At 40.8% G+C, this 27,318-nt stretch overlaps 2 protein-coding genes and 1 pseudogene across 2 annotated transcripts; all 3 read right to left on the bottom strand.

The window, feature by feature from the left end:
- Positions 1-1,686: 1,686 nt before the first annotated feature.
- Positions 1,687-2,622, bottom strand: LOC109573557 (olfactory receptor 4D1). Its single transcript, XM_019980804.2, is given in 1 exon segment — positions 1,687-2,622. A coding segment is annotated over 1 exon segment (936 nt).
- A 12,006-nt stretch (positions 2,623-14,628) lies between these two features.
- On the bottom strand, positions 14,629-16,102 carry LOC139177748 (olfactory receptor 4D2-like; annotated as a pseudogene).
- A 9,904-nt stretch (positions 16,103-26,006) lies between these two features.
- Positions 26,007-27,092, bottom strand: LOC139177747 (olfactory receptor 4D1-like). The gene has a single exon (XM_070774400.1). It carries the CDS (start codon positions 26,990-26,992, stop codon positions 26,057-26,059), a length of 936 nt encoding a protein of 311 aa, XP_070630501.1. The 5' UTR covers positions 26,993-27,092; the 3' UTR covers positions 26,007-26,056.
- Positions 27,093-27,318: the final 226 nt, after the last annotated feature.

Genomic DNA, 27,318 nt, shown 5'->3' with positions numbered 1-27,318 from the left:
GAATGGGAAAACACTGTTCTGTGTGACCTCCCAGATTAAACATGACAGAGTTCATTTTCTCTCCTGTCATCCCCAAACACCCACTGCAAATGGGGAGAAATGTGTGAAATGGAACAGGGAAGTATAAGGGAAGAAAGGATGAATTCAGAGCTGCCATAATGGCTTGAAGAGTCTGTAACTTTTATTTCCTGCATGGGATGGTTGCTGGGAGGGAAGGGGAAACTAGAAAGCTTTCTATTATCTTAACTTTGGAGCAATGTTATACATTGTTATACATTCATTATACAATGAAATGGAGTAAATAAACACAAGTTATACAGAGATGTGGGGCTCCCCTGGGAGCTCAGCTGGTAAAGAATCTGCTTGCAATGTGGGAGACCTGGATTTGATCCCTGGGTTGGGATGATCCCCTGGAGAAGGGAACAGCTACCCACTCCAGTATTCTGGCCTGGAGAACGCCAGGGTCTGTATAGTCCATGGGGTCGCAAAGAGATGGACACGACAGAGCAAATTTCACCTCACTTTATACAGAGATAAAAGAAGATTTGAACTTCACAGGGAAAGAACAGAATGCAAGAAAAAGTAGAAATGCCTATCTGAATAGGGTAATGTCTAGGTCCTGAGAGGATTGAAAGATGAATAAAGTACAGTTCCCACCCTCAAGAAGCCCTCATTCCAGGTTAGGAAGTCAAAGAGAAAGGCAAAACCCCATGAGGCAGCAGCCTTGGTCTGAACCTCAGACCAGGACCACTAATAGACATGGTCCTGCTCTCTCTGGCCTTGGTTCCCCAACCATTCTAGAGCATCCTCTTCTTAGCCACATCATACAAATGATGTAAGGATTTGGTTCGGAAAGTAGAATAGTTTTCATATTATCCAAAGAGTATTTGGTAGAAAAGGAACAAATCTAAAGGGCAAATACCCTTATGGGAATTTTTAGATGATGCTACAAGTGAGATCTCTTCCAAAATACCACACTGAGGTTGAGGTAGAGAGACAGAGAGCAGAACAAATGTGATTGCTTCAGAGTTGAGATGAAAATATAGAGCATTCATCACAGGTATTTATCCATAGAAGAGGAACTCTCTAAGTTTTCCTTTGTGATTGTCTGAGACCCCGAGTTTCAAATTCTACCCATATCCTCTGCCTCGAAACTTGGAGTCAGAGAAACTGTCCCCTAGCCCAGCTCTTCACCTCACTTGCTCCTCATTATTGAACAAGTCACTTCTCTCTGAGTTTTCCCATTTGTAAAACTGTTTCATTCATTTAGTTGCTAAGTCATGTCCAACTCTTTGGAACACCAAGGACTCTAGCCCACCAGGCTTTTCTGTCCATGGGATTTCCCAGGCAAGAATATTGGGGTGGGTTGCTATTTCCTTCTCCAGGGGATCTTTCTGACCCAGGGATTGAACTCATGTTTCCTGCATTGGCAAGCACATTCTTTACCATTGAGGCACCAGGGGTGGGCAAAACTGTTTAATATAATAATAGCATATCCACTGTCAGTTTTCTGAGAATGACACAGAAGTATGAAAGTGCCTAACACAATACCTGACACAGGAGGAGGTCCATAGAAATATTACTTTAATCTCAGCTGCCACACTCAATAAAATCCTTTCTCCACTTCTCACATGGAAAAACAGTTCAGAGAAAACATTTGTCATTTAAAGTCAATCTATCTTAAGTTCACTTCCTGCTGGAAATCACTAGGCGCTTGCCTAATCTCTTCATGGCTGCCTGCATCTCCTGGTTCCTCAGTGTGTAGATGATAGGGTTGATCATGGGGGTCAAGACAGTGTAGCTGATAGACACAGCTTTGTCCATGCAGAAGGAACTGAAGGGTCGGGCGTAGATATAGATACTAGGAATGAAGATCATAGACACAGCGATGATGTGGGTGGTGCAGGTGGAAGCTGCCTTCCTCCTCACCTGCCCTGAGTGGGACCTCAGCATCACCAGGATGACAGTATAAGAGATCAGAAGAAGGAAGAACCAGATGAAGACCAGCATCCCACTGTTGGAGATCATAAGGAACTCTAGGAGGGAGGTGTCCATGCAGGCAAGTCTCAGCACTTGTGGAATGTCACAGTAGAAGTTATCCAAGGTGTTGGGGCCACAAAAAGGCAATGGAAGCATCAAAACAAGCTGGACAATGGAGCGGACAAAGCCCCCTATCCAGGCAGCCACCACTAGCCCCACACACACTCAAGTGTTCATAATGGTGATATAGTGGAGGGGTTAGGAGATGGCTATGTAGTGGTCATAGGCCATCACTGAGAGGAAAAAGACAGTCCCACCTCCCAAGAGGTGGAAAAAGAAGATCTGGGCCATGCAGCCCTGGTAGGAGATGGTCTTCTTCTCAGTGAGGAAGTCCATCAGCATCTTTGGGGCAGTGACTGAGGAGAAACAAAGATCTAAAACAGCCAGATTTCGCAGCAGGAAATACATGGGTGTGTTGTGCCTGGAATCAGAGGTCACCGTGACTATGATGAGGAGGTTTCCCATGACAGTGGTGGTGTAGACAAACAGTAACACCAGGAACAAGAAGAGCTGGAGCTCCTGAGTCTGTGAGAGCCCCAAGAAGACAAACTCTGACACCCATGTGTTGTTCCCTGAATCCATGCTATCTTCTCCATACACCTAAAGAAAACACACCACAAACAGAGATGTATAAAGTTACTATGCACCATTCTAGTCCTCAGTGACTCAAAGCAATTGTCCAAGTCCAGACAAAGGACACCCTCATGTGCAGATCATAATACCCTGGGCTGATATAAATGATCTTGTCTTTGGAGAGCTGATACAGGAATACTCATTCACAAGACACCTTAAATTGATCTAGAGACACATGCAACCTGCTTTTCAAAGATTCAGTGGTAATAGAGTGGTGGGAAGACACACAGAGCCCAACAGAACAGAAGTTCATAACTATATTTCTCTGAGAGTTGACCTTGAGTAAATTTCTTATCTGAGTCTCAGATTTCATCTCTGTAAGAAAAAGTTTTGTCTGTAAATTTGTCTAGGAGCTTGAATAAAATAATACATAAGTTTTCTAGAACACTGTGTAAAATAATAAATGGTAATCACTCTCCTCTGTGTAGTCTCCTACTCTTAAGATATTCTCCCTTTTCCAGTCTCTAATACATTTTTGTACCAATCATTTTTCTTTCATGCAACAGTAAACAGATAATAATGTTAATGAACTTTTTCACGTGTCTATGTTTTTCTTCTACAATTCAACAAAAATGTGCTATGGATACAATCTTCATTTCAGAATTTATTTGTGCTCTGCAGCACTCATCCTTGCTGTTAGTAACTAATAAGTACCTGGTATTAACTCTAGCTTGAGTGAAATATGCAGGTCCATGCAGGAGAACTTCTGGCCACAGCTGCACACCTGGGACATTTCGTTTTTCCCATTCTCCATGGTAGGTAGCCCCTAACTGAGTGAGGCTCAGCTCACCCAGAACATAGGTGGAGTCAAGTGGCAGAAGGGTAACTAATTAGTACAGACATAGATGAATACATTGTTTGAAGAGGAGACTTAGAGCTCTTCTGAAAAGACAGCAATTTCAGAAGCTGTCGAATCCAATCCAATAGAAGAGAAAAAAAATTATTGAAGTAGAAGAAATGGAAATAGGTGAGGAATTGAATGGAAGAAGAAATTTAAAAGCAAGGAAAATGTGGAAATAGAATGAGTGAAGGAAGGGGAATGGAAAGATGAAGGAGCAGAGGAAAAATTGGGACCAAAGGTGAAGAAAGACTCTTGGAAGGTGAGAGATAGAATGATATGTGCCCTCCCCTCCCCTTCCACTTCCTCTCATTCTCCACTCACTCTCACCTGACTCCCCAGATACATTATCCATTAGAGATCACTCCCTTCTTATTTTTCACTTTCATCTTCTCTTCCTCCAGTACACCTTCTACACAGCTGTACCTGAGATCTTTCTAAATGCTGATCTGATCACACTCCCCTCTCACATTAATTCTTGTAGTGATTCCACCATAGCCCCTTAGGAGCCACATCCAATACCCTGCAGATCAAGTCAGGATAGAAACACATACAGAAGTGTATGCAACTCAGCATGTCATACAGACTATGAAATATAATCTTCATCTTCCTTCCTAATCAGCATCTATACCTCCAATGAACCACAAGGTTTTCAATAGATTATTAAATATTTTATTTATTTATTGCCATATTGGTTTCCCAGAATTCTGATCTGACTTTCTCAAATCTAGAAAAGCCCATTCAAATGTCACCCTCTGTTACTCCTATCACCATTTCTCCCATGCAGAACAAATTCCCTGTTCTCAGGGTTCTTATAACATTTCAAAAATACTTCTGTTATGTATTTACCACCATTCATTTCCCCAGTTTCTCTCCTCAACCAACTGCATCATAATTTCAATATCTTAGTAACCCCAGAACTTGGAACAGAAACTCTGGTAACAACACATGCTCAATGAATGTTGCCAAATACTGTATTAAGTAGGTAATGGATTATGTGGAGCTATTTAAAATGAACTTACTTATCCTCTGTTTCCTATCTCACAAGGGCAGTGCTATACTTGGTTGCTAAAATTACTGGGTTTTACATGGAACCTGAAGCAGTTATTTTAACAGTACATCCACCCAAATTACTTCCCAAAGCTCTCTTCCAACATTAGACTTAGTACCATCAAGTCTATGTGAAAGTGAAGTGAAAATGAAAGTTGCTCAGTCGTGTCTGACTTTTTGCGACCCCATGGACTATACAAACCCTGGAATTCTCTGGGCCAGAATATTAGAGTGGATAGCCATTCCCTTCTCCAGGGGATCTTTCCAACCCAGGGATCGAATCCAGGTCTCCCTCATTACAGGTGGATTCTTTCCCAGCTGAGCCACAAGGGAAGCCCAAGAATACTGGAGTGGGTAGTCTATCCCTTCTCCAGAGCATCTTCCAGACCCAGGAATCAAACTGGGGTCTCCTGCATTGCAGGTGGATTCTTTACCAACTGAGCTACTATGTCATATGTTTATTCTTCAGCTGGTGTTTCAAAAAACCTAACTACCATTGACTTATATGCTTGTGTGGAAAGCCCTCAGGCTCTCACCTTCTTTCAGCCTTGAATGGGGGAAGAGAGTTGAGGTCTTACATCTTTTGGTGGGATCCTTCCTATATAGCCCCACAGCTTCCTGTTCTCTGTCCATCCCTCACACACAGGACTCAGGGGCATGACTCTAGGGAAGAGAGTATATCCTCAGGAAGAAATGATTGGACTGGGCTCAGGAAGGAGAGCTGGAATGATTCCTGCTGGGTACAAGGGAACAATGAGAGTTGTTTCAAAGTTCCAAAGTCTTTTAGAAAGACTTACTATTGGAAAGTTCTCCTTGGGCCAGAAGACAAAGAACCAAAAACAACAACAAAAACTTACACAAAACAACAAAAGAAAACAAAATCCCACCAAGAATATTGAAAACTGTAGAGATTCATAACATGCAGGATCAGGAGATGAGGATCAGAAAGGACAGAGTTTCTCCAAAATAAACAAAATTTCTGGGATTTTTGGAAAGACCCATTTCACAGTTCATTCATTCACATACTTGAACATTCACTAGAATTATCTGGAGGGGATGTTAAAACTCAGAAAACCCATGAAAAATTCTTCCTTTAGTAGGTCTTGGGTTGAGTCAGAGAATTCGCATTTCTAACAAGTTTTCAGATGATGCTAATGCTGCTTGTCTGGGGCCACAGCTTGAGAACCACCAACTTTGAGTTTTACTGCTCTTGTCAGCACAATAAAGAAAGAAAAGAAAGAAAGTGAAGTCACTCAGTTGTGTCCGACTCTTTGCGACCCCATGGACTGTGCCCATCAGGCTCTTCCATCCATGGGATTTTCCAGGCAAGAATCCAGAGTGGGTTGCCATTTCCTTCTCCAGAGGCTCTTCCCAACCCAGGGATCAAACCTGGGTCTCCCAGATTGTAGGCAGACGCTTTACCGTCTAAGCCACCAGGGAAGTTCATTGTCAGCACAATTTTCAGTTCTTTTTGTGTCATTAAAGACAACAGATTTGATAGTTTCGTTTCTTACAAAGAATTAATTGATCTTTTAAAAAATTATTTATTTTAATTGGAGGCTAATTACTTTACAATATTGTAGTGGTTTTGGCCATACATTCACATGAATCATCCATGGGTGTACATGTGTCCCCCATCCTGAACCCCCCTCCCACCTCCCTCCCCATCCCATCCCTCAGGGTCATCCCAGTGCACCAGCCCTGAGTACCCTGTCTCATGCATCAAACCTGGACTGGTGATCTATTTCACATATGGGAATATACACGTTTCAATGCTAGAATTAATTGATCTCAACTTGCACAATGCCATAGGTGGAAAACTGTTTACTACATTGGAAACAAACCTTGTAAATTCTTTTATTTTCTCAACCAGATTTGAAGGTTGACTTCCCATCCATATCCAATTATACTGAGCCATCTGTAACATTCTAGTATTCTTTATATAGGAATTATTATTCAGTAAGATCCGTCCTTTCATAAAAGTAGTAGTGCAGGATGTATATACACCATCTTCTGATGAACTGTTTAGAACTGTAATTAACTGGCTTCATAATCCTAGTGTACAATAAAAACTGTGTTTCTTGGAGTTTCCAATTCTACTTTAGATTTCAGGTTGGTCCGAATTCCTTGTTACAAATCTTTATAGCTAGCAAAATGTAATCTCTCAGATTTGTTTTTTTTTTTTTTTTTTTTAAACTGGTGAGCTCTGATTTTTCCCACATAGAAGAGATTTTAAAAACACTAAATCCTCCAAGTATTGAGTTTTAGCTCATTTTAAACTCCAGCTTCTTGTCAAAATAGCCTGGTCAATGCTAGGGAAGGGAATAGGTTTTATCGGCCTCCTTGACTATCAGATGTTAATAACGGTAGCATTATCTGTTGTTCAGTCACTAAGTCGTGTCCCGCTCATTGGGACCCCATGGACTCACTCCGCCAGTCTCCTCTGTCCGTGGAATTTTTCAAACAAGAATACTGAGTGGGTTTCCATTTCCCTCTCCCAGAGATCTTCCTGACCCAAGAATTGAAACTGGGTCTCTTGTGCCTCCACAGCAACTAATTAAATTACCTGGATTAATTCATTATTACTCTGATTTGGTTTTCAGTAAGGAAGCCCTTGTATATTCTACTTTATATATTTCTCCTCTCAAGGAATGCACTCTTTTTTTGTAAATTAATTAATTAATTTTAATTGGAGGCTAATTACTTTACAATATTGTAGTGATTTTTGCCATACATTTACATGAATCAGCCATGGGTGTACATGTGTCCCCCATCCCATCCCTCAGTGCTGTCCCAGTGCACCAGCCCTGAGTGCCCTGCCTCATGCATCAAACCTGGACTAGCGATCTATTTCACATATGGTAATACACATGTTTCAATGCTATTCTCTCAAATCATTCCACCCTCGCCTTCTCCCACAGAGTCCAAAACTCTCTTCTTTACATCTGTGTCTCTTTTGCTGTCTCACATATAGGGTCATCATTACCATCTTTCTAAATTCCATATATATGCGTTAATGTACTATATTGGTGTTTTTCTTCCTGACTTACTTCACTCTGTATAATAGGCTCCAGTTTCATCCACCTCATTAGAACTGATTCAAATGCATTCTTTTTAATAGCTGAGTAATATTCTATTGTGTATATGTACCACACTTTCTTATCCACTCATCTGCCAATGGACATCTAGGTTGCTTCCATTTCCTAGCTATTATAAACAGTGCTGCAATGAACATTGGGGTACACGTGTCTCTTTCAATTTTGGTTTCCTCAGTGTGTATGCCCAGCAGTGGGATTGCTGAGTCATATAACAGAAAGAGAAATTAAAGAAACAATTCCATTCACCATTGCAATGAAAAGAATAAAATACTTAGGAATAAATCTACGTAAAGAAACAAAAGACCTATATATAGAAAATTATAAAACACTGGGTAACGAGCAATGGCTGCACTTTGCTGGAGCAGCCATGAAGAGATACGCCACGCTCAAGGTAAGAGAAACCCAAGTAAGACGGTAGCTGTTGCAAGAGGGCATCAGAGGGCAAACACACTGAAACCATACTCACAGAAAACTAGTCAATCTAATCACACTAGGACCATAGCCTTGTCTAACTCAATGAAACTAAGCCATGCCCGTGGGGCAACCCAAATGGGCGGGTCATGGTGGAGAGATCTGACAGAATGTGGTCCACTGGAGAAGGGAATGGCAAACCACTTCAGTATTCTTGCCTTGAGAACTCATGAACAGTATGAAAAGGCAAAATGATAGGATACTGAAAGAGGAACTCCCGAGGTCAGTAGGTGCCCAATATGCTCTGGAGATCAGCGGAGAAATAACTCCAGAAAGAATGAAGGGATGGAGCCAAAGCAAAAAGAATACCCAGCTGTGGATGTGACTGGTGATAGAAGCAAGGTCCGATGCTGTAAAAAGCAATATTGCATAGGAACCTGGAATGTCAGGTCCGTGAATCAAGGCAAATTGGAAGTGGTCAAACAAGAGATGGCAAGAGTGAATGTCGACATTCTAGGAATCAGTGAACTGAAATGGACTGGAATGGGTGAATTTAACTCAGATGACCATTATATCTACTACTGCAGGCAGGAATCCTTCAGAAGAAATGGAGGGGCCATCATGGTCAATGAAAGAGTCCGAAATGCAGTACTTGGATACAATCTCAAAAATGACAGAATGATCTCTGTTCGTTTCCAAGGCAAATGATTCAATATCACAGTAATCCAAGTCTATGCCCCAACCAGTAACGCTGAAGAAGCTGAAGTTGAATGGTTCTATGAAAACCTACAAGACCTTTTAGAACTAACACCCCAAAAAGATGTTCTTTTCATTATAGGGGACTGGAATGCAAAAGTAGGAAGTCAAGAAACACCTGGAGTAACAGGCAAATTTGGCCTTGGAATACAGAATGAAGCAGGGCAAAGACTAATAGAGTTTTGCCAAGAAAATGCACTGGTCATAACAAACACCTGCTTCCACCAACACAAGAGAAGACTCTACACATGGACATCACCAGATGGTCAACACCGAAATCAGATTGATTATATTCTTTGCAGCCAAAGATGGAGAAGCTCTGTACAGTCAGCAAAAATAAGACCAGGAGCAGACTGTGGCTCAGACCATGAACTCCTTATTGCCAAATTCAGACTTAAATTGAAGAAAGTAGAGAAAACCACTAGACCATTTAGGTGTGATCTAAATCGAATCCCTTATGATTATACAGTGGAAGTGAGAAATAGATTTAAAAGCCTAGATCTGATAGAGTGCCTGATGAACTATGGAATGAGGTTCGTGACATTGTACAGGAGACAGGGATCAAGACCATCCCCATGGAAAAGAAATGCAAAAAAGCAAAATGGCTGTCTGGGGAGGCCTTACAAATAGCTGTGAAAAGAAGAGAAGCGAAAAGCAAAGGAGAAAAGGAAAGATATAAACATTTGAATGCAGAGTTCCAAAGAATAGCAAGAAGAGATAAGAAAGCCTTCTTCAGCGATCAATGCAAAGAAATAGAGGAAAATAACAGAATGGGAAAGACTAGAGATCTCTTCAAGTAAATCAGAGATACCAAAGGAACATTTCATGCAAAGATGGGCTCGATAAAGGACAGAAATGGTATGGACCTAACAGAAGCAGAAGATATTAAGAAGAGATGGCAAGAATACACAGAAGAACTGTACAAAAAAGATTTTCATGACCAAGATAATCACGATGCTGTGATCACTGACCTAGAGCCAGACATCCTGGAATGTGAAGTCAAGTGGGCCTTAGAAAGCATCACTACGAACAAAGCTAGTGGAGATGATGGAATTCCAGTTGAGTTATTCCAAATCCTGAAAGATGATGCTGTGAAAGTGCTGCACTCAATATGCCAGCAAATTTGGAAAGCTCAGCAATGGCTACAGGACTGGAAAAGGTCAGTTTTCATTCCAATCCCAAAGAAAGGCAATGCCAAAGAATGCTCAAACTACCACACAGTTGCTCTCATCTCACATGCTAGTAAAGTAATGCTCAAAATTCTCCAAGCCAGGCTTCAGCAATATGTGAACCTTGAACTTCCTGATGTTCAAGCTGGTTTTAGAAAAGGCAGAGGAACCAGAAATCAAATTGCCAATATCTGCTGGATCATGGGAAAAGCAAGAGAGTTCCAGAAAAATATCTATTTTTGCTTTATTGACTATGCCAAAGCATTTGACTGTGTGGATCACAATAAACTGTGGAAAATTCTGAAAGAGATGGGAATACCAGACCACCTGACCTGCCTCTTGAGAAATTTGTATGCAGGTCAGGAAGCAACAGTTAGAACTGGACATGGAACAACAGACTGGTTCCAAATAGGAAAAGGAGTACGTCAAGGCTGTATATTGTCACCCTGTTTATTTAACTTATATGCAGAGTACATCATTAGAAACGCTGGGCTGGAAGAAGCACAAGCTGGAATCAAGATTGCTGGGAGAAATATCAATCACCTCAGATATGCAGATGACACCACCCTTATGGCAGAAAGTGAAGAGGAACTCAAAAGCCTCTTGATGAAAGTGAAAGTGGAGAGTGAAAAAGTTGGCTTAAAGCTCAACATTCAGAAAACTAAGATCATGGCATCTGGTCCCATCACTTCATGGGAAAAAGATGGGGAAACAGTGGAAACAGTATCAGACTTTAGTTTTCTGGGCTCCAAAATCACTACAGATGGTGACTGCAGCCATGAAATTAAAAGACGCTTACTCCTTGGAAGGAAAGTCATGACCAACCTAGATAGCATGTTCAAAAGCAGAGACATTATTTTGCCAACAAAGGTTCGTCTAGTCAAGGCTATGGTTTTTCCTATGGTCATGTATGAATGTGAGAATTGGACTGTGAAGAAGGCTGAGCGCTGAAGAATTGATGATTTTGAAGTGTGCTGTTGGAGAAGACTCTTAAGAGTCCCTTGGACTGCAAGGAGATCCAACCAGTCCATTCTGAAGGAGATCAGCCCTGGGATTTCTTCGGAAGGAATGATGCTAAAGCTGAAACTCCAGTACTTTGGTCACCTCATGCAAAGAGTTGACTCATTGGAAAAGACTCTGATGCTGGGAGGGATTGGGGCAAGAGGAGAAGGGGACGACAGAGGGTGATATAGCTGGATGGCATCGCTGACTCGATGGACATGAGTCTGGGTGAACTTTGGGAGTTGGTGATGGACAGGGAGGCCTGGCGTGCTGCAATTCATGGGGTCGCAAAGAGTCGGTCACGACTGAGCGACTGATCTTATCTGATCTGATCTGATCTGATGAAAGAAATCAAAGAGGACACAAATAGGTGGAGAAATATACGGTGTTCATGGATTGGAAGAATCAATATAGTGAAAATGAGTATACTACCCGAAGCAATCTGTAGATTCAGTGCAATCCTTATGAAGCTACCAACGGTGCTTTTCAGAAGACTAGAACAAATAATTTCACAATTTGTATGGAAATACAAAAAACCTCGAATAGCCAAAGCAATCTTGAGAAAGAAGAATGGAACTGGAGGAATCAATCTTCCTAATTTGAGACTATACTACAAAGCTACAGTCATCAAGACAGTATGGTGCTAGTACAAAGACAGAAAAATAAAACAATGGAACAAAAAGGAAGACCAGAGATAAATCCACGCACTTATGGACACCTTATCTTTGACAAAGGAGCCAAGAATGGAGAAAAGAAAATCTCTTTAACAAGTGGTGATGGGAAAATGGGTCAACCACTTATAAAAGAATGAAACTAGAACACTTTATAACACCACACACAAAAATAAACTCAAAATGGATTAAAGATCTAAAGGTAAGACCAGAAACTATAAATCTCCTAGAGGAAAACATAGGCAAAACACTCTCCGACATAAATCACAGCAGGATCCTCTATGACCCACCACCAAAAATATTGAAAATAAAAGCAAAAATAAACTAATGGGACCTAATTAAAATTAAAAGCTTCTGCACAACAAAGGAAACTATAAGCAAGAATAAAAGACAGACTTCAGAATGGGAAAAAATAATAGCAAAGCAACTGACAAAGAATTAATCTCAAAAATATACAAGCAACTCCTGCAGCTCAATTCCAGAAAAATAAATGACCCAATCAAAAAATGGGCCAAAGAACTAAACAGACATTTCTTCAAAGAAGACATACAAATGCTAACAAACACATGAAAAGATACTCAACATCACTCATTATCAGAGAAATGCAAATCAAAACCACAAAGAGGTATCATTTCACACCAGTCAGAATGGCTGTGATCCAAAAGTCTACAAGCAAAAAATGTTGGAGAGGGTGTGGAGACAAGGGAACCCTCTTACACTGTTGGTGGGAATGCAAACTAGTACAGCCACTATGGAGAACAGTGTGGAGATTCCTTAAAAAACTGGAAATAGAACTGCCATATGACCCAGCAATCCCACTGTTGGGCATACACACCGAGGAAGCCAGAATTGAAAGAGACACATGTACCCCAATGTTCATCGCAGCACTGTTTATAATATCCAGGACATGGAAGCAACCTAGATGTCCATCTGCAGATGAATGGATAAGAAAGCTGTGGTACATATACACAATGGAATATTACTCAGCTATTAAAAAGAATGCATTTGAATCAGTTCTAATGAGGTAGATGAAACTGGAGCCTATTATACAAAGTGAAGTAAGTCAGGAAGAAAAACACCAATACAGTATATTAACTCATATATATGGAATTTAGAAAGACGGTAATGATGACCCTATGTGCGAGACAGCAAAAGAGACACAGATGTAAAGAAGAGACTTTTGGACTCTGTGGGAGAAGGCGAGGGTGGGATGCTTTGAAAGAATAACATTGAAATATGTATATTATCATATGTAAAATAGATTGCCAGTCCAGGTTCAATGCATGAAACAGGGTGCTCAGGGCTGGTGCACTGGGATGACCCTGAAGGATGGAATAGGGAGGGAAGAGGGAGGGAGGATCAGGATGGGAAACACATGTACACCCATGACTGATTCATGTTAATGTATGGCAAAAACCACCACAATGTTGTAAAGTAATTAGCCTCCAATATAATAAAAAAATAAATAAAATAAAAATGGCAACGAACACAAAAGGACAAAACAAAATAAACAAAAAAATGAATGAGAAACAAACAAATGATGTGGGAGACAGAAGAAAAGATTATACAATCAGTATCCTTTAAGAGAAGCAAGAATGCATTCCTGTCTGCTGAGAAAAGAATCTATGTTTAAATATTAGGTCTCAATAAACACTAACACAGAAATGAAAGATTGATACACATGACTATGTGAAAACTAATACCCAAAATAAAGAAGACAAACCACAACTTGGGTGAAAGAAAGTGAAGTCGCTCAGTCATGTCCGACTCTGTACAACCCCATGGACTGTAGCCTGCCAGGCTCCTCTGTCCATGGGATTCTCCAGGCAAGAATACTGGAGTGGGTTGCTGTTTCCTTCTTCAGGGGATCTTCCCAACCTAAGGATTGAGCCTGGGTCTCCCGCACTGCAGGCAGACTCTTTACCATCTAACCCATCAGGGGAGCCCTCAAACTGGGTGAAGGTATTATAACAAATAAAACTGAAAAAGACCAGTAACCAAATTATATAAGAACTTCTACATTAACAAGAAACAGGCAATAGAAAATCATGCTAAAGGCATTCATGGGAAATTTGAATATAATTAAAACATGGGGAAATGTTACAGAAATGCAAATCAAGGCTACAGTGAAATACCATTTTTTACCTGCTTAATTGAGAAAAATGAAAAAGTATGACAATCAACTGTTAGGAGGATGAGAATCAAGGGAAACACTGCAGTGCTGCTGATAACCAAGTAATTTGGTACAACTCCTTTGGAAAACAACTTAGCCCTAAAACTTTGAAGATCTCATGATCCAGCAATTACACTTCCAAGTAATGACCCATAGCTCCTCAACATGACAACTGGAGACAAGCTGAAGATTATTCAAAAGAGCATTGTTCCAAGAGCAAAAACTGGGAACCTTCCCAGTAAGCTTAGTCTCATGTTGGAATATTGTACAACAGAGCAAATGAATGAACTACAGCCAAACAGAACAATATGTGACGTTTAGAAACAAAATGTTGAGTGAAAAAAATCAAATGCCAGACTATTACCTTAAGTCTAATATTTTATAAACTCAATAAAACAATATAGTGCTTATGTTAAAATGTGATAAAATTGTTTTTATGAATGATGGAATGATAAACACAAAACTCAAGAAAGTGATTTCATCTGGGTGAAGTGATGTGATGAAGAGGTCCTATAGGCAGGTATAAGCTATTGGTATCACGTGGTTCTTGAACTGAGGAGCATGTACATGTGTTCATATAATATAGTGTCTTATAACTTACATGCTTATTACACACAATCATTTGCTTGCAATAATTATACTATACTAAAACATACAGTGGAAAATTGGAATACTCATGATTTCTAAATTGAAAATTAAATAAAATATAATTATATGGTTAACTCAGTGTTTTTTCACAATTTTTTGATTTGATACTTATAATAAGCCTGAGGGATTTGGGGTCAGATATTAATTTCAGTGAGTTTGTTGAGGAAGAAGTTATGAGTTCAAGAGAGGCCATATGTCTCATTCAAGGTCATCTGTCAGATAAATGATGGACATGGTCTCCAATTTAAGGCATAAGACAAAATATAGTTCAGTTTACAACAATCCAGCCTCACACCAAAACACGGTCCTGGGAAAAGAGGTCAAATACAGAAACTAGAACTGCTCTTCTTGGGGAATGCTGTCATCCTAACAGAAAACTATCTGCCAAGAAGACAAAAAGGAGGGTGTGGCTTTCCAGAATGTGTCCATGGCAACACATCTTATTGTCATAGGAGAGTTCAAATCATCCAACACAAACAAAAGTAACAATAGTTAACTTTATCCTCAAAATCTGGATAAGTTGCTCATTTTCAAGTTATGAAAAGGCCAGATACAGCAGCGCTCTCTCCAGCTTATTGATGGAAAACCAAAAAGCCAAAGCCAGAGAGAAGTGACCCACTGTCACTCGCTTTTACAAAGCAGCCTGGTGCCTCCCTAATCTCTTTACTGCTGCCTATATCTCCTGCTTCTTCAGGGTGTAGATCAGTGGGGGCTGAGCATGTGAGTCATGACCATGTGGCTGATGGATATAGCCTTGTCAATGGAGAAATAAATGAAGGGCCGGGCATAGAGGTAAGTGCTTGGGATGAAGACAATAGACACCATGACAATGAGGGCGGTGCAGGTGGAAGCTGCCTTCCTCCTTGCCTGTCCTGAGTGGGACCTCAGCATCACCAGGGATGGCTGAGTAAGAGACCAGGAGGAGGAGGAGGAACCAGATGACATCCAGCATCCCACAGTTGCAGATCATTAGGAACTCCAGGACAGAAGTGTCAGCGCAGGCGAGTCTCAGTACCTGTGGAACATCACAGTAGAAGTTATTTAGGACACTGGGGCCACAAAAAGGCAGTGGGAGCATCAGAGCCAGTTGGGAGATGGAATGAACAAAACCTACCATCCAGGCTGTCACAAGCAGCCCCACACAGAGCTGAGTGATCATGATGGTGACATAGTGGAGGGGCCGGGATACAGCAACCAAGGTGGTCATAGCCATCACTGAGAGGAAGAAGACCATGGCACCTCCCAGAAAGTGGAAGAAGAAAATCTGGGCCATGCATCCCTGGTAGGAGATGGTGGTCTTCCTTGCTGAGAAGAAGACCATCTTCTTCTCTTCTTCTCAGCAAGGAAGACCACCAGCATCTTTGGGGCAGTGACTGAGGAGAAACAGAGGTCTATGACAGCCAAGTTTCACAGCAGTGTGAGGTGTGCAAATTTCACAAAGGTGTGTGGAGCCTGAAATCAGAGGTCACTGTGACCATAACCAGGAGGCTTCCCGTGATGGTGGTTGTGTAGACAAACAGGAAAACCAGAAACAAGACTAGCTGGATCTCCTGAGTCTGTGAGAGCCCCAAGAAGACAAAATCTGACACCCACATGAGGTTCCCCAGTTCCATGGTGTCTTCTCCAGGCATCTAAAGAAAACACACCACAGACAGTAATGTACTAATGCTCAGGGACTCAAATTGAGTTCCTCAGATCTAGATGATGGATATTTATGTGTACATCCTAATTCCAGTTGCTCACTAAATGGTCCTACCCCTGGAACGTGTACAACTTGGTAATAGAATATATACTCATGAAATATTTAGATCCATCCAGAGACACATGCGACCTACTTTTAAAAGATTCGGTGTTACTGAGGAAAACAGAATTGAAAGAGACGTGTACCCCAATGTTCATCACAGCACTGTTTACAATAGCTAGGACATGGAAGCAACCTATTTGTCCATCAGGAGATAAATGGATAAGAATGTTGTGGTACATATTTACAATGGAGTATTACTCAGCTATTAAAAAGAATGAATTTGAATCAGTTCTAATGAGGTAGGTGAAACTGGAACCTGTTATACAGAGTGAAGTAAGTCAAAAAGAAAAACACCAATACAGTATATTAATGATATATATATATGGAATTTAGAAAGATGGTAATGATGACCCTACATATGAGAGAGCAAAAGAGACAGATATAAAGAACAGACTTTGGACTCTGTGTGAGAAGGTGAGGGTGGGATGATTTGAGAGAATAGCATTGAAACATGTATATTCAGATCAGATCAGATCAGTCGCTCAGTCGTGTCTGACTCTTTGCGACTCCATGAATTGCAGCACGCTAGGCCTCCCTGTACATCACCAACTCCCAGAGTTCACTGAGACTCATGTCCATCGAGTCAGTGATGCCATCCAGCCATCTCATCCTCTGTCATCCCCTTCTCCTCCTGCCCCCAATCCCTCCCAGCATCAGAGTCTTTTCCAATGAGTCAATTCTTCACATGAGGTGGCCAAAGTACTGGAGTTTCAGCTTTAGCATCATTCCTTCCAAAGAAATCCCAGGGCTGACCTCCTTCAGAATGGACTGGTTGGATCTCCTTGCAGTCCAAGGGACTCTCAAGAGTCTTCTCCAACACCACAGTTCAAAAGTATCAATTCTTCGGCGCTCAGCCTTCTTCACAGTCCAACTCTCACATTCATACATGACCACAGGACAAACCATAGCCTTGACTAGACGAACCTTTGTTGGCAAAATAATGTCTCTGCTTTTGAATATGCTATCTAGGTTGGTCATAACTTTCCTTCCAAGGAGTAAGCATCTTTTAATTTCCTGGCTGCAGTCACCATCTGCAGTGATTTTGGAGCCCAGAAAACTAAAGTCTGACACTGTTTCCCCATCTATTTCCCATGAAATGATGGGACATGTATATTACCATATGTGAAATAGATAGCCAGTCCAAGTTTGAAGCAAGAAAGAGGGCACTCAAAGCCAGTGCACTGGGACAACCCTGAGGGATGGGATGGGGAGGGAGGTGGAAGGGAGTTTAGTATGGGGGACACATGTACCCCTGTGGTTGATTCATGTCAGTGTATGGCAAAAACCACCACAATATTGTAATTAGCCTCCAGTTAAAATAAATTAATTTTTTAAAAAAGATTCAGTATTAATATAGTGATAGAAAACACTTAGAGTCCAACTGATTTGTAGTTAAATTCCAGGTTCTTATTCCTTGAGATTTGACCTAGAATAAGTTACTCAAGCTCTGTTTCAGTTTCCACATCTGTAAGGTGGGAAGAATAATGTTGTCTTTATAGAATGTCTAGGGGTAAAAATGAGATAGCATATAAGGTTCCTAGAACAGTATCTGGAATAATAAATGCTAATCACTGTCCTCTGTGTAGTCTCCTACTCTGAAGACATCCTACCTTCTTAGAGTCTATAATACATTTTTGTACCAGTCATTCCTCATGCAATAGTTAATACATTAAAATGTTAGTGAACTTTTCATATTTCTAGGTTTGTACCAGTCATTCCTCATGCAATAGTTAATACATTAAAATGTTAGTGAACTTTTCATATTTCTAGGTTCCTCCACAGTTCAACCATAATGTGCTTGCCTGCCCACAATTCAGCCAACCTATGTCTTGATTCAAAATTTATTTGTGCCCTGAAGTTCTCATGTTTGCTCACAGTCAATGCTCAAAAAACATGGGGTTTGACTCTGAGTACATAAATAATTATAGGGGTGCCCCCTCACTGGTGTGGTGGCCCCTTATTGGGTGAAGCCAGGACATACATGGTGTGTGTGCTTAGACATAAGAATGTGGGGAGAGATTCTCTGCATTAAGAAATGGGTGATGGATCTTGTATGAAGGGGACTGCAAGAGCTGTTCCAAAAGGCACAAATGTTTTAGATGTTACTGAATACAAGGAGAGAGACACAGGAAGATATTGAAATAAAAGAAATAGAGTAGACAAAGGAATAAAGAGGATAAGATTAAGGAGGAGAAAGGAAAGGTAATGACAAGGTGGAGGAGCAGGAGATGGAAGGGAACAAAGGTGAAGAAGGATAGGGAGGTGAGAGATAGAGGTGACAGTTGAGGGCCAAGTGGCCTCCCCACTTCTCTGCCGTGTCTCAGTCCCCTCCGTCACCTGCCTCCTGCAATTTACTGTCTCATCCTTCTGCTTCCATCTGTATCCACTCCAGTCCATCTTCTATATCATTGTCACAAAGACCTTTCTAAACACATATCTGATCCTACCTCATTATAATCTTTTAATGACTACTGAGGAGCCACAGCTTAAAACCCAGACTCTTAGAAATTGCCTAACTTGCTTTGTGGGTTAATTCAGGGTAGGAAAATATACTTACATACGTGTATGCAACTCCCTCTCCGTGTGTGACACCAAGCTCTAAGATGTAGGCTCCATCTACCCTTCTCATCAGTATCCCTGTTACCCAGGAACTGGTTGCTGTTCAAGGAATCCATGGTCTCTCGCACATGTCATATGCTTGGTTATTTCTGTAGCTTTGGGAATGAATTCTACTTCCTGAAGTACCTTCTGTAACTTTCTCAACTTAGAAGATTCAGATATCACCTTCTCTGTGACTCCTTCATTTCTCCCATGCAGAATTAATCCCTAACTTCTCTGGATTCAAATAATATTTTATAAATATTTCCTTTATATATTTATCATATTGTTGTCCCTTTGAATGAGATTTTAAACTCAATAACTTATTCAACCCAGCACCTACAATAACATCTCTGATTTAGCAGTTGCTAAAAAAGGTTTGCTAACATAATTTATTAGCAGATGATTATGTGACCTTGTTCAGTATGACCATGTGAAGAATTCTGTGATGTATTCCATTATTATTTGCTTTATGTGATCTTGTTCAGTGTGACCATGTAAAGAATTGTGTAGTGTATTATCATTTGCTCTCAGCATCCACCCTGTAAATCACATGACCAAGTTTTCACTTGGTTGTTGAAAGCCTGGTTTTGTACATGCAACTTGAGGAATCTGTTTTTGATACCTCATTTCCCCTGCGTTACTTTCTGAAGCTTTCCTCACACTTCAGCCTTACTATCAAGTCTAAATCTCTTGCTCTTTCTCTGCACTCTCCAGCAAGTGTGTCTGGAAACTTCTTACAGCTGCGCTATCTACAGGTGAGAAAACCCTGGTCTCTTCAGCCTAGACTGGGAGATAGCCTTCAGGTCTTCCATCTTCTTGGAGATCTTTTTTCTGCAGATTTAGCTTCCCAGTCACTGCCCATATGTCACCTATCCAACAATGGATGTGACCCTTGGGGAAGAGGGAATGTCTTTGGGGAGAAACTACTGGACTCAGTTCTGGAAGCAGAATTGGGCTGATTACCACTGGGGGAAAGGGAGCAATGGGAGTAGTTAAAAAGTTGTTAAATGTCTCAAAAACACATATTCATTAAGGCTTATTCCTTGGGACCAAAATGACAAGGACAATACAATTTTATAGATTTGTAGAATGTAGGATTCTCAGGCCAAGATCTAGAAGGATGAGTCTCTTCAAAAGAAACAGACTCTGGGACTTTTAGAAGAACCCATTTCTTACCCAGTGATTCTCACTGTTGAGACAATGACTTGCAGAGCTTGTTGGAAAACAAATGACTGTGCCCCAGCTCCAGCTTTTCTCATTCTATTGGTCAATGAAAAGGCCAAGATTTTGCATTTGTAACAAGTCCTCAGATGATGCCGATGTCCCTGTTTCCAAGATCACACTTTGAGAACCACAGACTTGCTTCTCAGCACAGGGACTGTTCTCTCTCTCCTGAAATCTTCCAGACAACTGATCTGATTTCTTTCCTTCTTCTCCACCTTCTTCTTCACCTTCTTCTCCTCCTTCTTCCCTTCTTCCTTTTCTTCTACTTTGAGGCGTAATTAATTTTTATTTATGGATAGCCATAGATGGGCAAATGTGTACTATCAATACAATAGAAACTTACTTTTCTGTAAATGTTGTCCTTTATTTTGTCCACCAAAGCCCCAGTATTGACTTACCACCAGTACCCAAGTCTACTACGTCATCTATAAAATGCCAGCATTCTTTACTTGTGAATTCTTACTGACTCTAATACAAGGATTGATATAAGAAACAAATATAATGCTCATTATGAGGAATTGGCCAACCCTGGAATTAATTGAAAACTAAAGTTTTAAAACTGAAGTGCTGTTAAAAAAAACTCATTTCTTAGACAGAGCCCTCTGATTTGCATAGGACTTACAGGTTGGTCTGAATTATTTCACTGCAAATGTTTATTCCTGGCAAAATGGAGTATCTGCCTTTGGCAGGTGAGAGTATTATGTGAAACTCTTCTACATACAAGAGGTGTAGATTTTTAAAAAAATCTTATTTAGAGCTCTAGTCCACTTTGAAATAGAGCCACTAAGAAAAAACTAATAAAATAAAATTGAGTCACTTAGAAAAGCAGCCCTGGTTGATTCTGGGGAAGGGGGCAGGATGTGTCCACCTCACTGATTATCATGTGGATGATTTTGATTCAGATTTTGATTTATATTTCAATAAGTGAAACCTGATATGTTCCAGTTTATATTTTCTCCCATTTGGGCACATGTAAGTCTATAAAATGTTCACCAAACTTCATCTATTTACTGCATCCAGCCACCAAAATAATGATTTCCAAACCCCAGAATGGCTGGAATGGAGTCATTATGCTAAAGACCTAGTCATGGACAATGAACTGAGAAAATGATTTTCCTGTGTGTAACACATCTAAGAAACTATGTATTTGTCAGACTTAACTTCAAACTGCTTAATGGATGCAGGATGCATTTAGAAGGTGCTTCATTTACCTCCTCATTAGGGAGCCCAGCATCACTGATGATTAAGATTTCTCCCCTTGTGATGGTCCATTTTATGTGTCAGCTTGACTAGTCTATAGGTCTCAGTTATGTAAACATAGTCTAAGTGCTGCTGGGAAGATATTTTATAGACATGATTGATTCTATTGCATAATCTGTTGGTTTTATTTGTTTATTTATTAGAATCAGTTGGTTTTATGTAAAGGAGACCACCCTAGCTAATCTAGACATGCCCGATTCAATAAGTTAAAGGGTCTTAAGAGCAGGACACGGGTTTCCTTGAAGAAGATGAGATTCTGGACTGTAGCTTTATACCTAAGAGCTCCAGCCTGCCCTTCCTGTTGGCCAGCCTACATGTTTCATACTTACCTTGCCAGTCTCACAATCAGGTAAGGAATTCCTTCAAGAAATTTCCCTTATTCTCTCTCTGTCTCCATGGCATGTGGCTTATTTTGAGCTGAAAACAATCAAGGCTCAAAAGACTCAGGGAGAAACCTTGAGCTTTTCCTTCAACTGCCTAAAGAATTTAGATAGAGGACCTGTTCCCATAATAAAGCTCTCATCAGAGACACCTGCAAAGAATGTGGCATAAGTGTGAGTGGGGGTGGGGGTGGGGAAACAGAGCCTAGGGATCAGTGTCCACTCTGTGTTCCAATGTCTCTACATGGCCCAACAAATATTTACTTTTCAAACACTTTCTTTTCCATCTCTATGTGAATTGTCTTTCTCCCTTTGCAAGTCCTACACCCCTTTCTCCAATACCCTCTTTTGTCTGTAGCTAAAGATGGTGTTTAAGGTGAAGGTTTCAGCCATTTTTATGGGTTACTCAGTTTGCCTGGGTCTCTCCCATGTGTACATGTTCTCAAATCTTGCTTGACTTTTTCCCGTTAAACTGTCTCATGTCAATTTCCTTTATAGTTTCAGCAGGAGAACCTGTAAGGGTAAAGGAAAATTTTTCTTCCTTCCCAACATTTCCATATCATACTGTAACTGAAAGTGGTGTCTGGCTGCTCGTTACTGGAAAGTCAATGAAGAGGTAAGATTGGTGGAAAGGCAAGTTTGCTTTACTTCAGATATTGGCAACTGGTGGGGGTGGGAAAAGGAAGGAGCACTTCTACTCAAAGGCCAACTGCCTCCCCCCTCAACAAGAGCTTTTATAGATGGAAAGAGGGACCTACAAAGAGAAACAGCAAGTCAACTCTGACAGTCATCTTCCAATTGGTCATATGGTGTTCTGAAAAGTGTCATTTTGATTATTTTAGGTACAATCAATCTTCAGTTCCAGAATCTGTCTGTTTCCATTTTCTTGAGGCCAATTCTTGGAATTGTGGCAGGTTATGTCATGGCTTCAGTCTGGTCATAACTTCTTCCACATGGCAGAGATTTTAGTATCTACAAGATAGCTCACAGGATATGGCTCAGAAAATTATTTATAGGTCCTTGACTATGCTTAATGACTAATATATAATTATTTATTCTTTTTGGACTGTTTTCCTTTGTTTCTATATTTTCTCACTTCTCTGATTAAACTTGTTATTCTTTGGCTAAAGTTTTTCCACTAACAAAAGACAGGCAAAGGACATGGAGGGCAAGGACTAGGGTCCTGCTCCATTTCTGTACTGGTTCTGTTCCTCTAGCAGAACCCTGATTGATACACCACTTTTAATGGATCATATATGAAGTAAACCACATCAGCAAGTTTGTTAAGGTCTTTCACTTACACTTAAATCATCCCTGAGTTCAGTTATAAATACAAGTGGGATGGCAAAATCAAGAAATTAATGAGGCTGAGAAGAAGGGAAGAACTCTCTGGACCATAATATTTTTTCTGGATCATAATTAATCTACCATCACTGGAATGACTTACAGCCTTCCATCAACAACTTTTAAGAGAGTTGCTTTCACTAATCATATAAATAAAATAACTGAAGAGTAGCATTTGACCTGATAGTTCATTATTCATTTAGGATCAATAAATTTTGAGTTGAGTCAAATTCACATCATAAACACAGCAGAACTTCCATCAGAGATGTCTTAAAGGTATAAATTCTCATGTAAAGAGCTGTATTCATTGAGGCTTCTGTTTGGGATGATCAGATCAGTTGTTTTGTCAGAAGATCCCTGAATGCCAGTTGGGAATATGGTCAATTTGGGAAGATGGCCAATTTGGAAAGACGGCCTGGACTGTTTCTCTGGAGCTATTTAGTATCTCTAGATAAAATCCTTCTGATTGTTGTGTAAAGACTTAGATATTGGAGCTCTGCATAAGGATGGGAAAGAGCCCACTGGCCTGCATGTGTACCATCTACTTCACCTTAGGTTCACTGGGCCCACTTAACGTCTTAATGTTACTTATCATTTCCTTTAGGCATTTGATTTTATGACCCTGTCCATGACAAACTTTGTTCCTTGTCAAGATTTCTGACTCTCATGTCTACCATCCTGCAACCAGGGGCTTCTGCCATATGGCAGACACTGTTGATTGTCATTTTCAATCCCCTTTTTCTGGATGAAATAACCAGCCATTCACTTCCCATCCTTCCCTGTAGATTGGGGTGACCATATGACCCAAGTTTCTGGCCAAAAAGTCATAAGGGAATTCTGCTGGAATGCAGGAATGGAACTAGAAAAAGAATTCACCCCAGGTTTTTTAGAAAAAGTACATGAATGCCCTTCTTCCTTCTTGCTGAACTATTTGGATATAAAGGTATGATAATTGTAGTTTTAATAGCCACATTGCCATCATGATGGGAAAGACAGGGAATTATAGAGCAGCCAACCCAGGCCTCTAAAATGTTAGAACTGAAGAATTAACCAACTCTAGAATTGCCTATTCTCTGCTTCCCTGGTGGCTCAGAGGGTAAAGTATCTGTTTGCATTGCAGGAGACTGGGTTCGATCCCTGGGTCAGGTAGATCCCCTGGAGAAGGAAATGGCAACCCACTCCAGTGTTCTTGCCTGGAAAATCCCATGGATGGAGAAGCCTGGTAGGCTACAGTCCATGGGGTCACAAAGAGTCGTGAGTGACTTCACTTCTTCACTTCTAATCTTTATAAGTGAGATAATCTCATTCTTTAAGCCATTGTGATTTGGATGCTGTGATTTGCAATCAACAGCATCCTATGGGTATATATTTCAAAGAGGACTATCATAGTATCCAAAAGAGCTCACATCCTCCCATAGAGACGTGTGTCGTATGTTTAGTATCACATTTTATAAGGCATGTGGTCATATGACAGTAAATATAGAGGAGATGGTCAGTATGTTGGAATCAGGAAACCTGTCACAATGGGAACAATTGAATGAATGTAGATGCTGCATCTGGAGAAGAGACAAATTAGAAGATGAGAAAAGTATTGTCAAATATTTAAAGGACTTTACCATGAATGGGAAAACACTGTTCTGTGGGACCTCCCAGATCAAACATGACAGAGTTTATTTTCTCTCCTGTCATCTCACCCACTGTGAATGGGGAGAAATGTGTGAAATGGGGCAGGGAAGTATAAGTGAAGAAAGGATGAACTCAAAGCTGCCATGATGGCCTGGAGAGCCTATAGCTTTTATTTCCTAGATGTGATTATTGCTGGGAGGGAAGCAGAAACAAGAAAATGTTTTTATTATCTTCTTAACTTCGGAGCAATGTTATACATTGCCCAAGATGTTAACAAAGGGAAACATACCTCAAAGAGATGGGGTATATAAATACTGGTTATAGAGCGACAAATGAAAAGATTTGAACTTGAAAGGGAAAGAACAGGGTGCAAGAAAAAGCAGAAATGCTTATCTGAATAGGATAATGTCTAGGTGCTAAGAGGATTTAAAGATGAATACAGCTCAATCCTCAACCCCAGGAAAGCCCTCATTCCAGGGTAGGAACTCAAAAAGAAAGGCAAAACCCCATGAGGTTGGCAGCTTTGGACTGAACCCATACCTAAATCAGGATCACTAATAGACGTGGCCCTGCCCTCTCTGGCTTTGGTTCCCCAACCATACTACAGCATCCTCTTCTTAGCCATATCATGCAAGTGATGTAAAGATTGTGTGCAGAAAGCAAAATAGTTCTGATTATCCAAGGAGCATTTGGTAGAAAAGGAACAAATCAAAGGAAAATACTCTTATGGGAAATATCTAGATAATATTAAAAATGAAAAAAGAGTTATGTAATAAAAACTCATTGTTTATGAAAAAATATTAAAAATAAGACTACTTCCAAAATACCACCATGGAAAATGAGGCATAGAGGCAGGGAACAGAAAAAAAAATGTGATTGCTCTAGAATTCAGATGAAAGTGTAGGCCATTCTTCACAGATATCCATCCACAGATGAGGAATTCTCCAAGTTTTCCCTTGTGATTATATCAGACCCTGAATTTCAAATTCCATCCACATCTCCTGCCTCGAAACTTGGAGTCAGAGGAACCGTCTATTGACCAGGCTCTGCCCCTCACTTGCTCTTTTTTGTTGAGAAAGTCAGTTCTCTCTGAGTTTTTTCACTTGCAAACTGTTTAATATAATAATAATATATCCACTGTCAGTCTTCTGAGAATAAGACAAAAGTGTAAAAGTGCCTAAACACAACATCTGACACAGGAGAAGTTCTGTAGAAATACTAGCTTAATTTCAACTGCCACACTCAATAAATATTTTTCATTGTTTCTCACATGGAAAAACAAAAGTTCAGAGGGAAGATCTGTCATTTAAAGTCAACCTATTTTAATTTCACTTCCTGCTGGAAATCACTAGGCGCTTGCCTAATCTATTCATGGCTGCCTGCATCTCCCGGTTCCTCAGGGTGTAGATGATGGGATTGAGCATGGGGGTCAAGACAGTGTAGCTGATGGACACAGTCTTGTCCATGAGGAATGAAGTGAATGGCCGGGCATAGATACAGATACAGGGAATGAAGATCATAGACACAACGATGATGTGAGTGATGCAGGTGGAAGCTGCCTTCCTCCTCGCCTGCCCAGACTGAGACCGCAGCATCACCAGGATGACAGTATAAGAGATCAGAAGGAGGAGGAACCAGATGAGGACCAGCATCCCACTGTTGGAGATCATAAGGAACTCCAGGAGGGAGGTGTCTGTGCAGGCAAGCCTCAGCACTTGTGGAATGTCACAGTAGAAGTTATCCAGGGTGTTGGAGCCACAAAAAGGCAATGGGAGCATCAGAACCAGCTGGACAATGGAGTGGACAAAGCCCCCTACCCAGGCAGCCACCACCAGCCCCACACACACTCGAGTGTTCATGATGGTGATGTAGTGGAGAGGCCGGGAGATGGCTATGTAGCGGTCATAGGCCATCACTGAGAGGAAGAAGACAGTCCCACCTCCCAAGAGGTGGAAAAAGAAGATCTGGGCCATGCAGCCATGGTAGGAGATGGTCTTGGTCTCATGCAAGAAGTCCACTAACATCTTTGGAGAAGTGACTGTGGAATAGCAGAGGTCTATGACAGCAAGATTTCGCAGCAGGAAATACATGGGTGTGTGGAGCCTGGAATCAGAGGTCACTGTGATCATGATGAGGAGGTTTCCCATGACAGTGGTGGTGTAGACTAGCAGGAACACCAGAAACAAGAAGAGCTGGAGCTCCTGAGTCTGTGAGAGTCCCAGGAGGACAAATTCTGACACCCACGTGAGGTTCCCTGATGCCATGGTGTCTTCTCCATACACCTAAGTAACACAAACGACAGACCTCTGTCTGAAGTTGCTGCTCACCTTTCAAGTGCTCAGGGGCTCAAAATGATTTGTCCAAGTCCAGAAGATGGACATTCTCATGTGCATATCATAATACCGGGTGCTGATCTAAGTAGTCCTTCTCTAGACAGGTCACTAATTGGTGCTGGAATACATATTCATGAAATAGCTTAAAGCTGTCAAAAGACACATGCAACCTGCCTTTCAAATATTCAGTGTGACATAGTGGTAGCAAGACACTTGGAGTCCAATAGAAACAGTCAAAATTTCAAGCTTCTACATCC

This window comes from Bos indicus, chromosome 19, assembly GCF_029378745.1.
Source record: "Bos indicus isolate NIAB-ARS_2022 breed Sahiwal x Tharparkar chromosome 19, NIAB-ARS_B.indTharparkar_mat_pri_1.0, whole genome shotgun sequence".
Classification (NCBI taxonomy): domain Eukaryota; kingdom Metazoa; phylum Chordata; class Mammalia; order Artiodactyla; family Bovidae; genus Bos; species Bos indicus.
This window is presented reverse-complemented; position numbering and strand designations above follow the sequence as displayed.